Source organism: Miniopterus schreibersii (genome assembly GCF_964146895.1).
Source record: "Miniopterus schreibersii genome assembly, chromosome: 1".
In the NCBI taxonomy this organism is placed as follows: domain Eukaryota; kingdom Metazoa; phylum Chordata; class Mammalia; order Chiroptera; family Miniopteridae; genus Miniopterus; species Miniopterus schreibersii.
The window spans coordinates 51,645,987-51,664,823 of NC_138101.1; the positions used below are offsets into that span (position 1 = coordinate 51,645,987).

Below are 18,837 nucleotides of genomic sequence, written 5' to 3' on the forward strand. Positions count from 1 at the left end.
ACCATTTCTGAATGTGAGTCTAACAGGAATAAAGGATCATATATTTAGAAGTCCCTTATAATAATTGCTATAATTTATTAAGAGATTGCTACATACCCAGGACAGTGCCAGGTATTGCTTACACTAATAAGTATTTATTAATCAACAATATTCATGAAAAGTGTTTTTCTGTGCTGTGGATTGGACTACAATGATCACTAAGACATGCTCTTGGGTCTCAGGAGCTCTCAGTAGGGCAGGGGGACGTGTAAGTAGTCAAGCTATTTGAAAACAGTACAATAAACTAGCCATGAGGTATGCAGAAGCTGATGTGTGCAAAAAAGAGACACCAAATGCCCTCTGAAATGGGGCCAGAGAAGGCTTCTCAGAGAAGATCTTTCTGCTTAGATAGTTGGGGTAATCCTTAAATGCAGGTATTATTATCTCAGATGGAGGAAACAAGGCTTAACAAAATCCTTACATTTCTCAAACTCACACTGCAAGTAGCAAAGGTAGAATTCTAACCCAGGACCCTAAATCCAAACGCCATGTTCTTTCCATTAGCCTAGGCTCCCTCTCGTCTGTCCCTTACAGTCTAGAAGAGCCCATGATAAGTGTTTCATCTTTTAAACACAGTCTTAGCACAATTAGTTAACACTTGATTAAAACTATTCAGAAGAGAGAGATTATTACCATCAAGAACAGCAGAAGGACAAAGTTATGGTTATGACTTTGTGGCTACATGGCTGTTCCCCTTCCCTGGCAGAGGCAGAAAGAGTCTAGGTGGCTCCATTGGCGCCGAGCCTGATGATGCCCATATGTCTCCATGACCACTCTAGGTATGTCTCTATGACCACTCCAGGGTGTTCTGGAACACTGAGTCTTGACAGCCACCTTCTCATGTTCGATAAATACTCCGTGCCCAGGAAGAAGGCAAATGCTTACAAATGAAATAATACATTACTGTGGTTATTATCTTTTGCTCTATAAGTAATTTTGTGCTATTCTTCTTTTTAAAAAAACAGCCATTAACTAATATTTCTAAGGAAAATGAAGATAATCATATATTTTTGCATTTGGGCAGCAGCATGGGCCATTCCAGTAAGTATGCCTTCCTCAGAAAACCTCCTTACTTTGCTATCTCTTTTACCTAACATCATACATATATATGTATATATTTACTTAAGACTTCGCAGATAAGCTGAGCCTAAACATTTAGATTTGCATGAAAGACTTGACAAGATATCTCTGGGGTCTCAACAAAACCAAACATGACTCCAAGTTCATGCTCCCATTCTTCCAATCAAAACTCATGCTGCTCAGAAGGATTCTTATTTAAAAATTCATTCAGGTCAACTTACATTCCATGTCCAGAAATCATGAAGACTTCGTTCATCTTTGCTCATGCGCTCTGAACTTCATTCTAGTATCAATGAAGTTTTCAAGAAAGAAAAATATGGAAAGATAAGATTTTTTTTTAACATAGGAGAGAACTAACATTTTTACTCAGAGAGTTATTTTTTATATGCTCACTGTAGAAAACTTGGAATATACAGATAAACACCAACAAAGAAAAATTAAGAAAATTCAACCATTTGTAATATTATTAGCCAGCCGCTATGGTGAAAATTTTGATATGTTTTCATAATACCAAACACTTTGGTATTTATGTAATTGAGTATTTTCTCAGCTATTTCAAATATGCTCTGAAAGAGCACAGAAGTAGCCTATTACTTGGTTTTCCTTCTGCGCTGGCTCTGGTCATGCCAAGTATTCTCCGAGGGGTTTTGGCCAGGTTTATACTTAGGGTGGGTCTTGTACTTTGCAAGAGGCTATTGTACAGAAATACCAAAGGTCTATCTTTTCATCTTTAGAAAAGAACGTTCCTCTTCTATAGTTGAGATGAATGGCCTGGTTAATTCTTCAATAAAATTGGTAACACCATTGTGAAAACTATCTGTATGCTAGTTTAAATTCCACGTAAGCCCTGTAAAAAGTCATTTCTCTTTTCTACGTGATTGGAGCATACTTTGGCCTTTGTGTTATATCTTTTTTTTTCTTCATTTAGGGAAAAATGTGTGTGTGTGTGTCTGCGTATGTGCATGTACGCAAATTAAAAATGTTTTCAATTTTGGTAGGTTCCTCAAATCAAGCCATTGGAGAGATATGCTGTTGGCAAATCTGTGAATTCAAATCTTCCAGTAAAATCAAAAGTGCCAATGCAGGTACAGGATATAAAATGTGTTTCTAAGGTGTTCTTAGATCCCATTACCTTCCAAAACAATTGATGGCTTTTTAGTTTGCATTACTTCAAAATGATATTCACTATTTATTTTGAATTGTTTCTTTTTCAGGATGAGTTAAATGCTAAAGATACTACCAAAGAGAGTGGTGTCCTCATGCATAAAAATGAAATGGGAAGGCATCAGTATGCCAAAGATGGCTCCAAAGCAGAGAGAAATGGCTCTGAGTGGGCAGAAGTAGGAGGAAGAAGTTCTTCTACACATTCCATGTTAGTAAATGAAGAGGGGAATCATAAAGATCAGAACGGGGGCACAGGAAAACCAGAAACATATGGTCATGATGGGATACATGGAAAAGAAGAGAGTACCACATCCAATGATATTAGGGGACAAGTAAGCACTATTGACAATACTGGAGCAGCAAAGAGGAGCAATATTCATAGAAATGCTGATGAGAATTTGAAAAGTGGGGATGTTGGAGATGCAAGTCAGAGTGAGAATGGCACTGTTGTTAAAGAAGATGAACATCAAGTATCTGGAAGCAGTAATAGTACAGGCTGGGAGGGTGGAGCAGATGGGAATTCCTGTAGAAATGAGAGTGAAACAAGTGAAATAACACCTCAGAAAGAAGGTGAGAGAAACGGTCATGAGGAGGCAGCCGTAACACCAGGGGCTTGCGATAGAGAAGATGCTGGCCTAGATAATTCTGATGGGAGCCCTAGCGGGGATGGAGCAGATGAGGGTGAAGACGGGGGCTCTGGTGATCATGAAGATGAAGAAACAGGAAATGGAAAAGAGGGCACTGATAACAGCAAGGGCCAGGAGGGTCAGAGTCATGTAAAAGAAGATGACAATGATACTAGCTTAGGCCAAAATTCAGTTAGTGGTGAAGACAGCCCTGAGGACAAAGAAGATCCCCATGATGTGGATGGAGACGATGTCTCCAAGAGTGAGGAGGATTCTGATGGTATTCCAGAAGAAAATGATAGCCCCAAAATAGAGGACATCCAAAAACCCAGTCTCAGAGAAAATAATAATGTGGATAATGGAATTACCCAAGAATCAAAGCCAAGTACTAACGAGAAGAGCCAAGATAAGGTTAGTTTGTGAAGTTGGTTTTTTTAAATGGCAGTTTAAATTCTCCCCTCCACCTACTAATGGTAGCACAAACATAATCATGACAAGCAGTCATGTATTTTTGTACCTAAATTACTTGAATATTTGATGGGAAAGCCAGAGTCCGTACTAGACTTTGATATAGAACAATTTAAAAAATCAGACATTTCTGAAAACTTGGTCACAATTCTAGAAAAGTCTTCCTATGCTAAATAATGGCTGCACCATGTAATGGTTTATAAAAGTTCCTACTGGGTATAAATGTGGATGGGTTGTTATAACCTAAACATTAGAGCATTTTCAAGTGCTGAATACAGCACATTTTCACTAACATGTTTCTGAAGTACTGGAAGCTAAACTTCTGTTTCTCTGGTCACTTTCCTCAGTCATTTTTCCTCAGACCAATGCGATTTTCAGCATAACATTTACGACTTAATCATTCTTTTATCCATTGTTCTATAGGGAACAGAAATAGAAGGTCCCAGCAGTGGCAACAGAAACAATATTACCAAAGAAGCTGGGAAAGTCGATGGTGATAAAGAGAGTAAAGGACAACATGGAGTGATTATGGGCAACAGAAGGACACAAGGAGAGGCTGACAACACGCAAGAACCTGGTCAGAAAACAGAACCTGGAAATCAGGTTGAACACGGCCAAACAGATAGTGACAGTAACAGTGATGGATATGACAGTTATGAGCTTGACCGTGAATCCATGCAAGGAGATGATCCCAACAGCAGCGACGAGTCTAATGGCAATGATGATGCCAATTCTGAAGGAGACAACAACAGCAGTAGCCGAGGAGATGCATCTTATAACTCTGATGAATCAAGAGATAATGACAATGACAATGACTCAGAAGGAGAAGATGAGGACAGTGACAGCACATCAGATGCTAATGATAGTGACAGTAATGGCAATGGCGACAATGGGAGTGATGATAGCATATCAGACACAAGCAAACATAAGTCAGACAGCAGTAACAGTAGTGACAGTAGTGACAGCAGTGACAGCAGTGACAGTAGTGACAGTAGTGACAGCAGTGACAGCAGTGACAGTAGTGACAGTAGTGACAGCAGTGACAGCAGTGACAGCAGTGATAGCAGTGACAGCAGTGACAGCAGTGACAGTAGTGACAGTAGTGACAGCAGTGACAGCAGTGATAGCAGTGACAGCAGTGACAGCAGTGACAGCAGTGACAGCAGTGACAGCAGTGACAGTAGTGACAGCAGTGACAGCAGTGACAGCAGCGACAGTAGTGACAGCAGTGACAGCAGTGACAGCAGCGACAGTAGTGACAGTAGTGACAGCAGTGACAGCAGTGACAGCAGTGACAGCAGTGACAGCAAATCAGATAGTGACAGCAGCGACAGTAGTGACAGTAGTGACAGCAGTGACAGCAGTGACAGCAGTGACAGCAGTGACAGCAAATCAGATAGTGACAGCAGCGACAGTAGTGACAGTAGTGACAGCAGTGACAGCAGCGACAGCAGTGACAGTAGTGACAGCAGTGACAGCAGTGACAGCAAATCAGATAGTGACAGCAGTGACAGTAATGACAGCAGCGACAGCAGTGACAGCAGTGACAGTGACAGCAGTGACAGTGACAGCAGCGACAGTAGTGACAGCAGCGACAGCAGTGATAGCAGTGACAGCAGTGACAGCAGTGACAGCAGTGACAGCAGTGACAGTAGTGACAGCAGTGACAGCAGTGATAGCAGTGATAGCAGTGACAGCAGTGACAGCAGTGACAGCAGTGACAGTAGTGACAGCAGTGACAGTAGTGACAGTAGTGACAGCAGTGATAGCAGTGATAGCAGTGACAGTAGTGACAGCAGTGACAGCAGTGACAGTAGTGATAGCAAATCAGATAGTGACAGCAGTGACAGCAGCGACAGTGACAGCAGTGACAGTGACAGCAGTGACAGCAGCGACAGTAGTGACAGCAGTGACAGTAGTGACAGCAGCGACAGCAGCGACAGTGACAGCAGTGACAGTGACAGCAGTGAAAGCAGTGACAGTGCATCTGACAGTAGTGATGAGAGTGACAGCAAGAGCAAGTCTGGTAATGGCAACAACAATGGAAGCGATAGTGACAGTGATAGTGACAGCGAAGGCAGTGACAGTAATCACTCAACCAGTGATGATTAGAATAAAAGCCCACAAGAGTCCTTGTGTGACAGGAAATAAAGATTTCCGGGGGAGTAGGAGAGGGGAGCAAGAACCAGAGGACCCGCAAACATCCGCAGCAACGGGAACGAAGCCGCATTGGCGGGCTCAGTCCAAGGCCCCCTCCCTCAGAGGGAAACCTGAATGTTCCGCCTTTGGCACATGCGTGCTAGAAACATTCTGAAAAGATTTTGCTGAAGTGCAAATCTGAACATAAAGGAACAACTGAAGTCTTTAATACTTACGCAGACACCTCAAGTAATCACGTTCTACACGATACCTTCAATCGAAATGCCAAGTGCTTTAGAGGATGTGGCAAGTAAATACTTTTTATAAACAAGTGTGGCTTTGCCTTCATCTTTCGGGTAATTACATTTTCTGAATAGATGGTCTGCTCACTGCTGAGTAAAAGATGCTATTACTGTATCCAGCTTGGCTACTAATTCATTTACTTTTTCTAAGAAGTGCACCTGTAACATAAAAAAGCAGCAATAATTTAACCTTTCTGGGAATAATCTTAGTAATTTTTGAATAGAGTAATTCCAAATTAGGGAAATCCTAGAGTGTGAGAGAGGAATTCAGAGGCTGAATTAAACAAAATCTGATACCTACTATAACATTCCTGCAAACCACTGGAAATTTAGCAGAAAGTCCCCCAGACTATTGACAAAACTGATGTAGTGCGTAGAACAGTGTCTCGCCTCTAGTAGCCACTCTCCAAATATTAATAAATAAAGGAAGCCACGAATGAAGGACTCGGGGGGGGGGGGGTGTTCAGTTTTTGAACTCTGTTTAGTGAAATCAGTTGTCTCACCAAATCCAACTTAGTTCACATTTCACTTTTAAACCCCCACAAACCAAAATTTCCAGATCAGACCTTGAGACTCTCTTCTCACTATTAGTCCCTTTAATAAAGCCAACAGTTGCTAGTGGGAAGTGCTTGGAAACTACTCTTTTTTATTTGAGCCATATGTGCAGCTAAAATCTGAGCGGGGACCCTTCAGCCTTTGCATAAATAAGGGTACTTTTTAGTTTCGAGATGAAGCCCAAATGCTAGAATGTGAGGATCTCAAAGATGAATGAGTCTAGACTATGCGATTTCATAGGGTGGAGATATACTTTATTACTCAAACTAGGACACCTTTGAGTAATAATAGGGGTGCTATCAATAATTACTTGGGGACAGGAGGTGTAAGTCAAACTGCCCGGGGACACTGGGAGATATAATAACTATAGCCATAAAACTTTAGGGTATGTTTTTAAGGTTTAGTAGCAATGATTTGTCATTTCCTTCTTTTTCCATTTAGGCAATTATTTTAGGTTTTTCTAGTTCAAAGGTAAAAATCTATATAGCAAAGTTTTGGATGCAACTTTTTAAATGTTAATTTTCAACCAGGTATTAGTTGACAATTTATATTCTAAGATTAGGCATATTTTACACAAAGAGTTTCAATAGGTTATTTTTTCTGCTTCCTTCCTCCTGTAAGCAAGAGTTTATTAGTTAAGAGATCAATATTGCAAGGAATGTTTCTGAAGGCTTTAACGATACTGCTACTCATAAACTACTCGATAGCTCAAAATGCTGTGAAATTTCAGTATTTCAAATTATCACAGTCATGTAAATCGCTACAAACTTCTTTCATGAAAATATGCTTTAGATTTTGAACTCCTTTAAGCTTCAGGGGTTTGTTTTGTTTTGTTTTTTAAATTTAAGTGTGGTTTCTAGTATTTGTCCCACCTATTTCAACAGGTTGTGATGAGCACTCACTCAGGCAGTGGATGTGAAACTTTATAAGTTGTACACGACATGTAAATGAAAGAGATAATGAATTCTGGTGTTATAATAAACATCTATCTATATGACTATTCACAAGGAAATCTCCCTTTATCTTAACGAGTTTGCAAGTACTTCCTCCGTCTATCATATGTTTAAAAATTAACTGTTTTTAATTGAAAAATTAATCTATGTATGTACATAAAATAAAAAATTCAAACACTATAAAAAGGTATACAAAAATATTAAATCTCAAAAAAATTAAATCTCCATCATCCCAGACCCCCAGTACTATATTTCTCTTCTCTAGAGGCAATTCCCACTACTTATATCCTTTGGAACTTTCCAGAAATATTCTATACACATATAAGCACATATGCTCCCCTTTTAGAACACATGGAGGTCTGCTATACACAATGTGATTATTTACTGTTTTTTAAAACTATATTTTTATTGATTTCAGAGAGAGGAAGGGAGAGAGAGAGAGAGAGAAACATCAATGATGAAAGAGTCATTGATCAGCGGCCTCCTGCAAGGCCCCAACTGGGGACTGAGCCCGAAACCCAGGCATGTGCCCTGACTGGGAATGGAACCACCGTCTCCAGGATCTTAGGTCGATTCTCAACTGCTGAGCCACACTGGCCAGGCTTATTTTACTATTTTTAACCTAAGATTGTACCTTGAATAAAACACAGATTGACAGTCTGTGTTGTATTTCATTTTAAGAACTGCTGTATGTATTTAATATCTGTCTATTTTTCCATTGCTTTCTAAGCCACTCATGCAGAGAACCCTGCAGGTGTCATTGGAGTCTAATAGCCCAAGGTGGATATGTTTTCAGCCAGTTCTTACAAAGATTTCATATTAAGAAGTGTTTCTGGGGGTGGAAGTTGTTCAGAATCTAGAGCTGATGTCAGAAACAATGAAGGAAGACTATGATCCTGGTTTTCTTATGTCATAATATCGGCATCAGCCTCAGGGCTTCTGAGGCAAAAATGGAGACACTGTTTCAAAGAATGTCCCAAGAGAAGATCCTTTGTACACAAGAAATCTGGTGTCAGAACACAAAATTGCTTTGGGGTTATTTTCTGGAATAAAGATTAATAAGCTATCTGCTAATATTGCCCAGGAGAGTGATTTTTTAAACTGCAGGTTGTCACTCATTTAGTAAGTCACAATATCAGTTTAGTGACTTACAACCAACACTTTGTAAAATGAAAGAATAAAAAAGGAAAATCGTAGTGCATCATAGATAGTGTTTTGTGAAACTTGATATTTATCTCTATGTACATAAAGACACAAATATGTCTAATTATGCTTACACGAGGACATGATGTAGAATGTCACCCTGACTGTTGGTTGCCATAAAAAGGATTTGAAGCCATTGGTTTGGAAAAGCATTAGAAAACATTATTCCTGCTAGTAATCATTTTCTATTTACTTTTCACATTCACTTTCTCCTTACATCTAAGTTTCTTTCCCACTTTGAAGCAGTTGTTAAAAAAATAAAAGAAACAAAGAAATAGTGGCATATATGTAGAGGAGGGGGGGAGAATGGTGGTGGGGATGGGGTTCTGGATTTATTTGTGCTGCAGTAAAGGAGCCGAGGTAATATCATCACCTTTTGAGCAAGAGTCTATCTTGGTGCTGGTGGGTTTGCTGGAAATTCTAATCTTCTTTTGCGTTGCTCAGGCTACTCCACATATGACTGAAGATGCATGATCTTAAAACTGGCTCTCAGAGATCATCTTATCCTTCCCACCTGACCCTAGAATGCCTTCCACACCTGCTTATACCACAAATCAGGAAAGGTAGTAAGGGTTTCTTTTGTTTTGTTTTTTTTTGTTGTTTTGTTTTTGGCTATAAAATCTATGTCTTAAAACAGATTATAAAAAGATAACCTTTAGAGAGTCATACCTCACCATATAAATACATTTTACGTTATTAACTGGAATGGGATTTCCCAGAAGTCAAACTCGCTTTATGGTTTGTACTGGAAGTTTTGAAAAACTTTAGACCAAAATAACTAGGAACAATTTTCCTCTCCCTAAAAGGAGCAGGAACAAAATGGAATAGTTCAGTCATAGATGAAAGTATCATTGTGTTCTCACAGAGATCCATTCACTGCTGCTTGCAAGCAAATCCTCTAGAGAAAGACCCAAGTCAACAATACAGTGTTCCCGACCTCTCCCCTCTGAAAAGAGATCTTGGGTTCATATGCTAAAAAAAGGAGAAAAAGAGAAAAAAATTTAATTCCTTCCAGGCACTCATGTAGCCCCAAAGGAATAGTATAAAGCCTAATGATCACCCATACATTAGACTCCATGGGTTCTCCTTAGCTGGCAAGTCCCAGCTCTAGCACGAAGCACTGCCTTTATGGGGCGCTTTATTATAAGGGGCTTCCTTTACTTCCAAGTCCATTATTTTGGGCTTTGCCGTTGGCTATACTCCTCCCTCCTTTACTCTTTCCCTTTTTCTCCCTAGTGTTTTTTCCCTGTGAAAGATGAAGAAAAGTCTATGGGGAGAGAATGCTCTGTTCTTTGTGGAAGTGAATCCCCAGGCTTCCCCCCGTGCGAGGCCCCGGGCAGACCCTCTGGTCAGGGGCCGCTGGCTTTAGGCTTCGTTACTGCCCTCTCCCTGCTCCTGCACTGCGGCCAGCCGGCGGCCAGCTCCTGCCTCCCGAGTGCGCTCCTTAGTTGAAACCACTGAGCCCTTCCTTGCCATTCTGAGCCCATCTCCCTCTCTGGCCAACCTGAACCGTAGGCAGGAGACGCTCCGGCTCTAACAGACCAGCACTTAGTCTTGGCACCAAAGCACATTTACTTCCCGTCTTATTCTAATATCCCAGTTCTGGTAAGTGGGCTCTTCCTTTGTCCCCTCTGGTCTGATCTTTCTAACTGGGCTTCTGCATGGCTTCCTCTGATTAGAATTTTCCCAGCCCAACCAGCCTGTGAAGACCAGGAGCAAAGCTGTTGTCAGACAGTCGGGCTTACTGATCCCCCACAAGGAAGGCGACTGCACACCAAAGCAACTCGGCCATCTCAGCAAACACAGGAGATCGATCTGCTATAGAGTTTGGGGAAAGGGTGGGATTGAGGTGATATTTAAATAAAGCAGTGTTGGAGAGGCTCAAAGCAAAGCAAGCTGTGGCCAAAGGGGTCAACATCAGGATTAGACTGTGAAGTAGACCCAGGCTCCTGTGCCCTTGGAAAGTGCAGTTAAGATGGATGTGCCCAGCTGAAGTGGCACAGTTAGTTGGGCACTGAAAGGTTGCCAGTTCCATTCCTGGTCAGGGCACATACCCTGGTTGTGGGTTTGATTCCCAGTCGTGGAGCATACGGAAGGCAACTGATCGATGTTTCTCTCTCCCCCTCTCTCTCTATCTCCCTTCCTCTCTCTAAGCATGTTCTTGGGTGAGAATTAAAAAAAAAAGAGATGGGTGTGGACTGCTGTAGCCAGAGCCAGAGACCCCTTATCTGAATTTCTGCACCTGGGCTGTAAATTGAGAATTATCTCTGTGTCAAAGTGCCTTAGACCCTCCAAGCAAGAGTGAAGTGTTTTATTTTTTACTGATATTTTAAAAAACAAAATCTGTGATAATCTATGATTTTAAAGAGTAAAGTTTCTCAGTAATTAATAAAGCAGGAGTCATTTAAAGCAGGGGTTGTTATGACACTGTACAGCTTCAGTGTCCTTGAGAGAGAGACTATTTTCTGTTAAGTTTGCAGCTGGCTGTTAGTCCAGTTTGATAAATCGGGGGTTGATTTTTACTCTCTCAGTCTGAGCTCATTTTTACTTTCTCAGGAGGTATGTTTCTGCTAAAACCAAGGCTCTGCTTACGTGGCTAGCCCCTTTCCCAAATTCTGGTAGAACTCCCAGATGCTCACCTGTTCTTTAAATATTGCCCATTCCAGCATCTGTTGGACTTTGCATTACTCCCACAAATTGTATTTCTTTCTTGCTGATTACTCTCTACACCCTGAACACACATTGTCATTTCCTCTTAGTCCCAGTGTCCTGCACACAGATTTCCCTGTTTAAACCTGCAGCGTGGCATCACTTCTCACTGCCATTTCTCACCTGTCTCATGCAGACAGGCAAGTCCACGTTCTGTCTCCTTCCTGTCTGTTCCTTTCTGCTACCCAGAGTCCACCCTAATTGGTCAAGTTCTGGTATTTAACAGTTCCCATCTTTAAATCGGACTCAAGCCCTCTTCTGAAATATAGGTTGTTGTGCATTAACTTCATAGATGTTTTCTCTCTCAGGAGTCTCTCTGACTCTGGGTTTCTGGTTTGTTGACATATTTCTCCTCACCTTTTGTGGTTTGTCTGATGACAGTTAAGAGCCTGATATGTTTATAACTGTTTCTGGGCTTTATCTTTTGGTAAAACTCAAATATTCACCTGTTATCTGCCAGTTGCTGGGACTGAATTTCATTTTCAGCAATGTAAATGAGTAATGCAGCCAGTTTGTTCAACCAAAGAATCTTATCTCAGTCCTCTTTTCCATTTTGACTAGACCCAGGACAAACAAGGTAAGCAAAAAACCCCACAAAAATGAACAATCAGAAAAACAAATACACAGTATTTTTCATGGCGCTACATCTTAGAAAGAGAAAGGCTGATATCTTGACTCAAAATGGTCATTGATAAGTAAGCTTACCCTAGACTTATCAGATAAGTAAACAACAGCTCAATAATATTATGGTTGTATATAGATCAGTTTAGTCACATGTTTTCTTCTTTGTTTTAACTGCCTATCTTCAGAGCAGTGTTTGATGGAGAAAGGTCCCAGTCTAGAATGTCTGTGGTTAGAGCTTTGGCAACACCATGCCAATTCTAACTTTTGTGTGTCAGAGGGTGGGAAATGTTTTATTAAAATTCAGGGGCCTTGCTAAAATTTTATTAAAATTCAGGACCTCAGTGGTATTTCTAGGGGTTCTGTGGTGTGGGGCATGTTGAAATGTCCCTCCTAAGATGAAAGAGAAGTTATTTCATTTAGCCCTTCCTTTAACCAAGAAAGAAGCATAATGCCTAATGGGCCTCTTTGGATTTGGGGGGTAATATATTCCTCATTTGAGTGTGATACTCTGGCCCATTTACCGAGTGACCCAAAAAGCTGCCAGTTTTGAGTTGGGCTGAGAAGAAGAGAAGATTCTGCAACAGGTCCAGGTTATTTTGCAAGCTGCTCTCCCAGTTGGGCCATATCATCCAGCAGATCTGATGGAGCTTAAAGTGTCAGTGGCAGATAGGGATGCTGTTGGGTGGCTTTTGCAGGCCCTTTAGGAAAACTGCAGCAGGGGCCTTTAGGACATCATCTGAAGATAACTACCTCCTTTTGACATACAGCTCTTGGCCTATTACTGAGCCTTGGTAGAGACTGTACACTTGACCATGAGTCACCAAGTTACCATGTGCCCTGAGCTTCCCATCATGAACTGAATATTATCCGACCCATGAAACCATAAGGTTAAGCATACATGGCAATACTCCACCATCAGATGGAAGTGGTGTATATGTGATTGGGCCTGAGCCCTGGAAGGAACAAGTAAGTTACATAAAGGAGTGGTCCAAATTTCCATGATCCCCACTCCCGCTACACTACCTTCTCTCTCCCAGTCTGTACCTATCACCTCATGAGGCACTCTCTATGATCAGTTGACAGAGGATGAGAAGACTCAGGCTTGGTTTACAGATAGTTCTGCAGATTATGCAGGTACCACCCAAAAGTGGGCAGCTGCAGTACCGTAGCCTCTTACTGGTATATCCCTTAAGGAGAGTGGTGAAGGTAAATCCTCCCAATGGGCAGGACTTTGGGCGGTGCACCTCATTGTCTACTTTGTTTGGAAGGAGAACAGATGTGCTGCTATATACCGATTCATGGGCCATAGTGATGGTTTGGCTGGTTGGATGGAAGAGGTATGTAGATAGACCTACCTGAATGGCCCCAAATTGTGAAGATATTTGTGTCCCATGTTAATGCTCAAGAAAGGGTGACACCAGCAGAGGAGGATTTTAATAATCAAATGGATAGAATTATCTATTCTGTGGATACCAGTCAGCCTCTCTCCCCAGCCACCCTTGTCATAGCCCAATGGGCTCATGAACAAAGTGACCATGGTGGCACACATAGAGGTTATACATGGGCTTAGCAACATGGGCTCCCACTTATGAACCAACCTGGATATGGCCACCACTGAGTGCCCAATCTGCCAGGAACATTATCCTAATACTGAGCCTGCATATAGTACCATTTCTTAGAGTGATCAGCCAGCTCCTTCTATCATGGAAAGGGCAATATTTTGTTCTTACTGGAATAGACACTTACTTCGGATATGGATTTGCTTTCTCTGCATGCAATACTTCAGCCAAAACTACCATCTGTGGATCTATAGATCCACTGTCATTGTATTATACATAGCATGGCTTCTGATGAAGGAATTCATATCACACACACACACACACACACACACACACACAAAGTAATGTTACAATGAGCCCATGCTCATGGAATTCACTGGTCTTACTGTATTCCCACCATCCTGAAGTAGTTGGCTTGGTAGAGTGGTGTGGAATGGCCTTTTGAAGACTTAGTTACATATCGTGCAGGACTAGGGCAGGATTCTACAGAAATCATGAGTCTAGGAATCAAGTGGGTGGAAATGGGAGCAGCATCACTCATTATTTCCTCTGGTGACCCATTGGCAACATTTGCTTTCTATACCTGTGACTTTGCTTTGTTGGCCTAGAGGTCTTAGGTCCAGAGAGAAGAATGATTCTAGCAGGTGGCACAACAATGGCTCCATTGAACTGGAAGTTAATTTTGTCACCTGACCACTTGGAGCTCCTCATGCTCCTGAAACAACAGATAAAGAAGAGAGTTACAGTGTTGGCTGAGGTGACTGATCATAATTACTAACAGGAAATTGAACTATTACTTCACTATAGAGGAAAGCAAGAGTATGTCTGGAATGCAAGAGATCTGTTATGGTGTCTGTTAGTATGACCCTGTGATGAAGGTCAATGGAAAACTACAACCACCCAATCGGGCAGGGTTACAAATGGAGCAGACACTTCTGGAATGAAGGTTTGGGTGACCCCATCAGGTAGAGAACCAAGACCAGCTGAGGTGCTTACTAAAGGCAAAGGGAACACAGAATGGGTAAAAGAAGGTAGTTATAAATACCTGCTGTGACCACCTGATGAGTTATAGAAACAAGGACTATAATTGTCATGAGTATTTTTTCCTTATTTTATTATGTATACATTTATGTAATAATAAAGCAAATATCTTTGTTTTCTGTCCTCTCTTATTCCCTTATCATGTAACATAAGATGTATTGACTTTATAACAGTATTTAAATATTTTAAATTTTACATCATGGGACTTCTTGGCCTTTGTAATCATGTGAGGCTACTCCTGTAATACATTTCCTCTTATCTCTCTCCACATATATTCTATTGGTTCTGTTCGGCGAACACTTACTAATAGAACAGGTGGCAAGGAGGGAATTCTGACTAAGATGAAGCACTGATTAGAAGCAGAATGTATTGAGGGTTAGAATAAATAGATGAATATAACTGAAGTATAGGATTCACAGAGAAGTTATGAAAAAGATGAGGTGGGGAGTTAAAAAGGAAGTACTGTACTGCTGTACTGGTTGCTTCATTTCAACTGGTTTTTTTCCTACCTAAAACACAACAATTTTAAATGGTTCTACTTAATAATAAATATGATGTTGGAGAAGCCTATTCATTCCTTTAAATTATGCAAAGAAAGAAATGTTATTTTACAAAGGTCTAATAGGGATCTGTCTGGCCCTAATGATAGTAACAGACAATAAAGAGTGAAGTTATTAGGGGAATCTAGAGAAAGAAGAGAAGGAAGCTGAAAAGCAGAAGAACAAAATGCAGTATGTTAAAAAGTTGAAATTAATTCATTAGGGGAGAAGTAACATTAGATTAGATTATTGGAAAATGGATTAAGAAATATAGTAAAATGAGCATATAGATCACAACTGATATTTATGTCTGTAATTTTATGTGTTTAGAAAAGGAACCTAGTAGACTAATAGATATTCTATTGGTAAAAGAAGGAAGAAAATATTTTGGTATACAATTAATGAAAATATAGGAAAACTTTGAGAGGGTTAGCAATTTTCATATCTGTATATTTAAGTAGACATCTCTAATTTGGTTCATGTGAATTCTTAAACATAGAGATCAAATAAATAGATTAGTCTGATGAATGTCAGAAGGTTGGAGGGGGGCGGATGGGTGGAGGGGGGAGAGTAACCAAAGAATTTATATGCATATATGCACAACCCAAGGACACGGACAATGGTGGGGAGAGGGACTGGGAAGGGGGAGGGGATGGGGGGGGGAAAGGACCATTGGGGAGAAAAAGGGATATCTGTAATATTTTAAACAAAAATAAAATGACCCCCCCCCCAGGACATGGTAGTATCACATAAAAGTTAATGCATATCTAAGTGAAGTGTTTACCTGTCTATTAATAAAGACTGTTAGTGGTTATTATGCTCCCTCTCACCAAATTCAGGCACTCCAGGGCGGCAAAACACAGCTGATGTAACTGCTACATGAGTCAAAAATCCACTTCACCACCACCTTTCTTCTTACCCTTTGTCACAGCGATGGTGCATTTGATGAATACTCTTGTACATATAAATTAAAATTAAAGAAATATAATGCATACATAATCTGGTTTGCCAAAATTACATTTCTTTATTAGCAAAGTTGAAATAACCCAAGTAAAAGTAAGAATACAGCATTTGAGAGAAGATATGCTCCACCACATACGTGTGTGTCCAGAATCAACACTGTATGCCTGTCATTTCATGGTGTCTGAGATGCTTTGACTCCATCTCTTTATTGATCTCATTAGATGGTATTAACAAAGGTTTTCACACATCTTTGTCATGATTGCCACTGGTCTGTCACTGACTGTAAGATGTATCTTAAGAGGCTTTTACTTTAAAATTGAACTACTCTCTCCTGGCCGGGCGTGGCTCAGCGGTTGAGCATCGACCTAGGATCCAGGAGGTTGGGGTTCGATTCCTGGTCAGGGCACATGCCCGGGTTGTGGGCTGCAGCCGATCAATGACTCTCTCATCATTCATGTTTCTATCGCTCTCTCTCCCTCTCCTTTCCTCTCTCTGAAATCAATAAAGATATATTTAATAAAATAAAAAAAAATAAAAAATAAAATAAAATTGAACTACTTTCTTTCAGACCGATCTTTTCCATCTTACAAATTGAGAGTTGACTCTTTTGGAGTCCTTTCATTGCATTGGCTCATGGAGGCTTGTGGAAAAGAAGTCCCAAGTAGGACAGCTTGGAGAACTGAGGCTGTAATCTATGCCAAGCATTATTTTAGGTTGGCAAAGAAAAACAATGGACATGATGTACCCAGAGATATCCTTTTTTATTCTACAACCAATTTTATCCAAGATCAGAACATCCTGAGGTCTCCAGATTGGAAAAAAATCAGTTTCTGCGGCAGACTGAAATCAATCCTTTTCAAATAACTAAGTTGTGGAATTGTAAATTCCCAAAGAATCTCCAAATAACCAGTTTCAATTTTTAAATGTTCTTACAAATAAGGTAGTTAAAATAATATTTTTATCCACTCCCAAGCCCCAAAATAAAGAATTAATTTAACTTCCATTATGGAAAAGAGTTAAAAAAATTTCTAAAAACTCAAAAAATTCTGATATAAAAAATCATACAATCACTTGTTTGCTTAATATTAGAATGGTAAAATTACTTTATGAGCTCATAGCAGAGCCATTTTTAATGATCATATTTAATATTAATTTTCTAAAAGCAGAAAATTCTTAAAGTTTTTATTATAAAATATAACACACATACTCAAAAGAATAAAACAATTGCACAACTTTAACAAAACTTATAAAGCAAATGCTTGTGTAGCCACTAATTAGGGGTTTTTCATATTGTTTTGTTTTTGGTATCATTATGAATGCATAAGCTCAGGGATTTACACATACTTGATATGTGTCATTAGTTATTTTAAAAACATATTTAAAACTTTTATTGCAAAAATAACTGCAGATACAGAACTCCACAAGATGAATCTGTAGTGTAATGCATTATTATAAGGTGAATATTCTTGTAATCGCCATCCAGGTCAAGAAATAGAACATTGCCAGTCACTCCCAAAGCCCCACATGTGGTCCATCCCAACTAAACAATTTTTATGTCCCCAAAAGTTATAACTGAAATTTGCAGAAATCACTTCCCTGCTTTTTTAAAGTTTTATCACCCAAGTGTGCAAACCAAAAATTATAACCTAGTCTTGCCCATTGAAAATCAATTGCCATGTATTTTAAGTCTCGAAATCATTTAAATTACACTTCTGTTTCTTTTCCTAATAATATTTCTGTTGAAGCACCTGTAGTATTTGAATTGCAGAGCTTCCCACAGTCTATATGTTACTGAGTGACCACATGGTGCAATTCCGAATACTCCTCTGTTATCTGTACTTCCTGCAGCTTGGCACCGAGATTCAGACATTTGATTGCCTTGGGTTTTATCTGTTTGGCCAGCTATAGATGATTTTGTGTTCTTTTGTCAGGAAGCAAATAGTTTGGTCATCTCTCTTTTTGTGAGTCATTGATGTGCAATGCCCAGTTGGATTAATTCATTAGGGGTTGCAGGATGGTGAATTCTATCATTTTCTTTTAATGTGTTAATTGGAACTTTTATAAAGAAATGCTCTCCTTCATCTCTAATTCTGTTCAGTTTATATGGGGCTGGACAAATGCCTCATTGTTTCCATTTATTTACAATATTTATACATAATACAAATTAAGTCCCTCATCCTAAGGTGACCAATTAGTGTTTTATTTTATTATTATTAACTTATGGATTTAAAATAATTTGACAGTGCAAGATTAGTTAACGGAAACCTTATTTAAACTGGAGTTGGGAGGGCTTTATGGGGAGCTCTCATGCCCTACTGCTCATCAGCAATCACCCCAAACAGAAAGAGACATACTTTCCATCTCCAACAGGAGGATGTTTTCTCCTCTACTACTCCAGCAGGGAGAAGGGGGGTCTTCTTGTCAGGCAACCATTCAGCCGATGAACGACTATTACAGCTCAGCCAGTGAAAAGCCACTGCACTTCCAACGGACTCTGTTTACAACAGTCCTCCTGAACTCCCCCTTTCCTCCATAAAAGAACATTCTTCTCCTTTGTTCTCAGGACGAGTGTGTGGTTTGCCATTTGACCACATGTTCCAAATTGCAATTCTTTGTTGTTTCCAAATATAACCATTTTGCTGAAGAAATATCTGGCTATTTGTTTAAGGTCAACTACAGGTTTCGGTCTGTTGTAATTAGAGTAAGACCTCACTTAACATTGTCAGTAGGTTCTGCGACTTTAGGTGGAACGACATCAAATGAAACCAATTTTACCATAGGCTAATCGATATAAACAATAGTTAAGTTCCTATGCTATCCCATCAACATTATAATGAAACCATGTTCAATGAAATATTGTTCAAGGACCTGCT

The 18,837-nt window shown here is 39.9% G+C and overlaps 1 protein-coding gene across 1 annotated transcript; it reads left to right on the forward strand.

The window, feature by feature from the left end:
* Positions 1-1,029: 1,029 nt before the first annotated feature.
* Positions 1,030-5,489, forward strand: DSPP (dentin sialophosphoprotein; the record flags this gene model as incomplete). The annotated part of the gene is made up of 4 exons (XM_081152841.1): positions 1,030-1,080; positions 2,118-2,204; positions 2,334-3,328; positions 3,827-5,489. The coding sequence occupies 4 exons, from the start codon at positions 1,030-1,032 to the stop codon at positions 5,487-5,489; spliced, it is 2,796 nt and encodes a 931-aa protein (XP_081008967.1).
* Between the last annotated feature and the right edge of the window lie 13,348 nt (positions 5,490-18,837).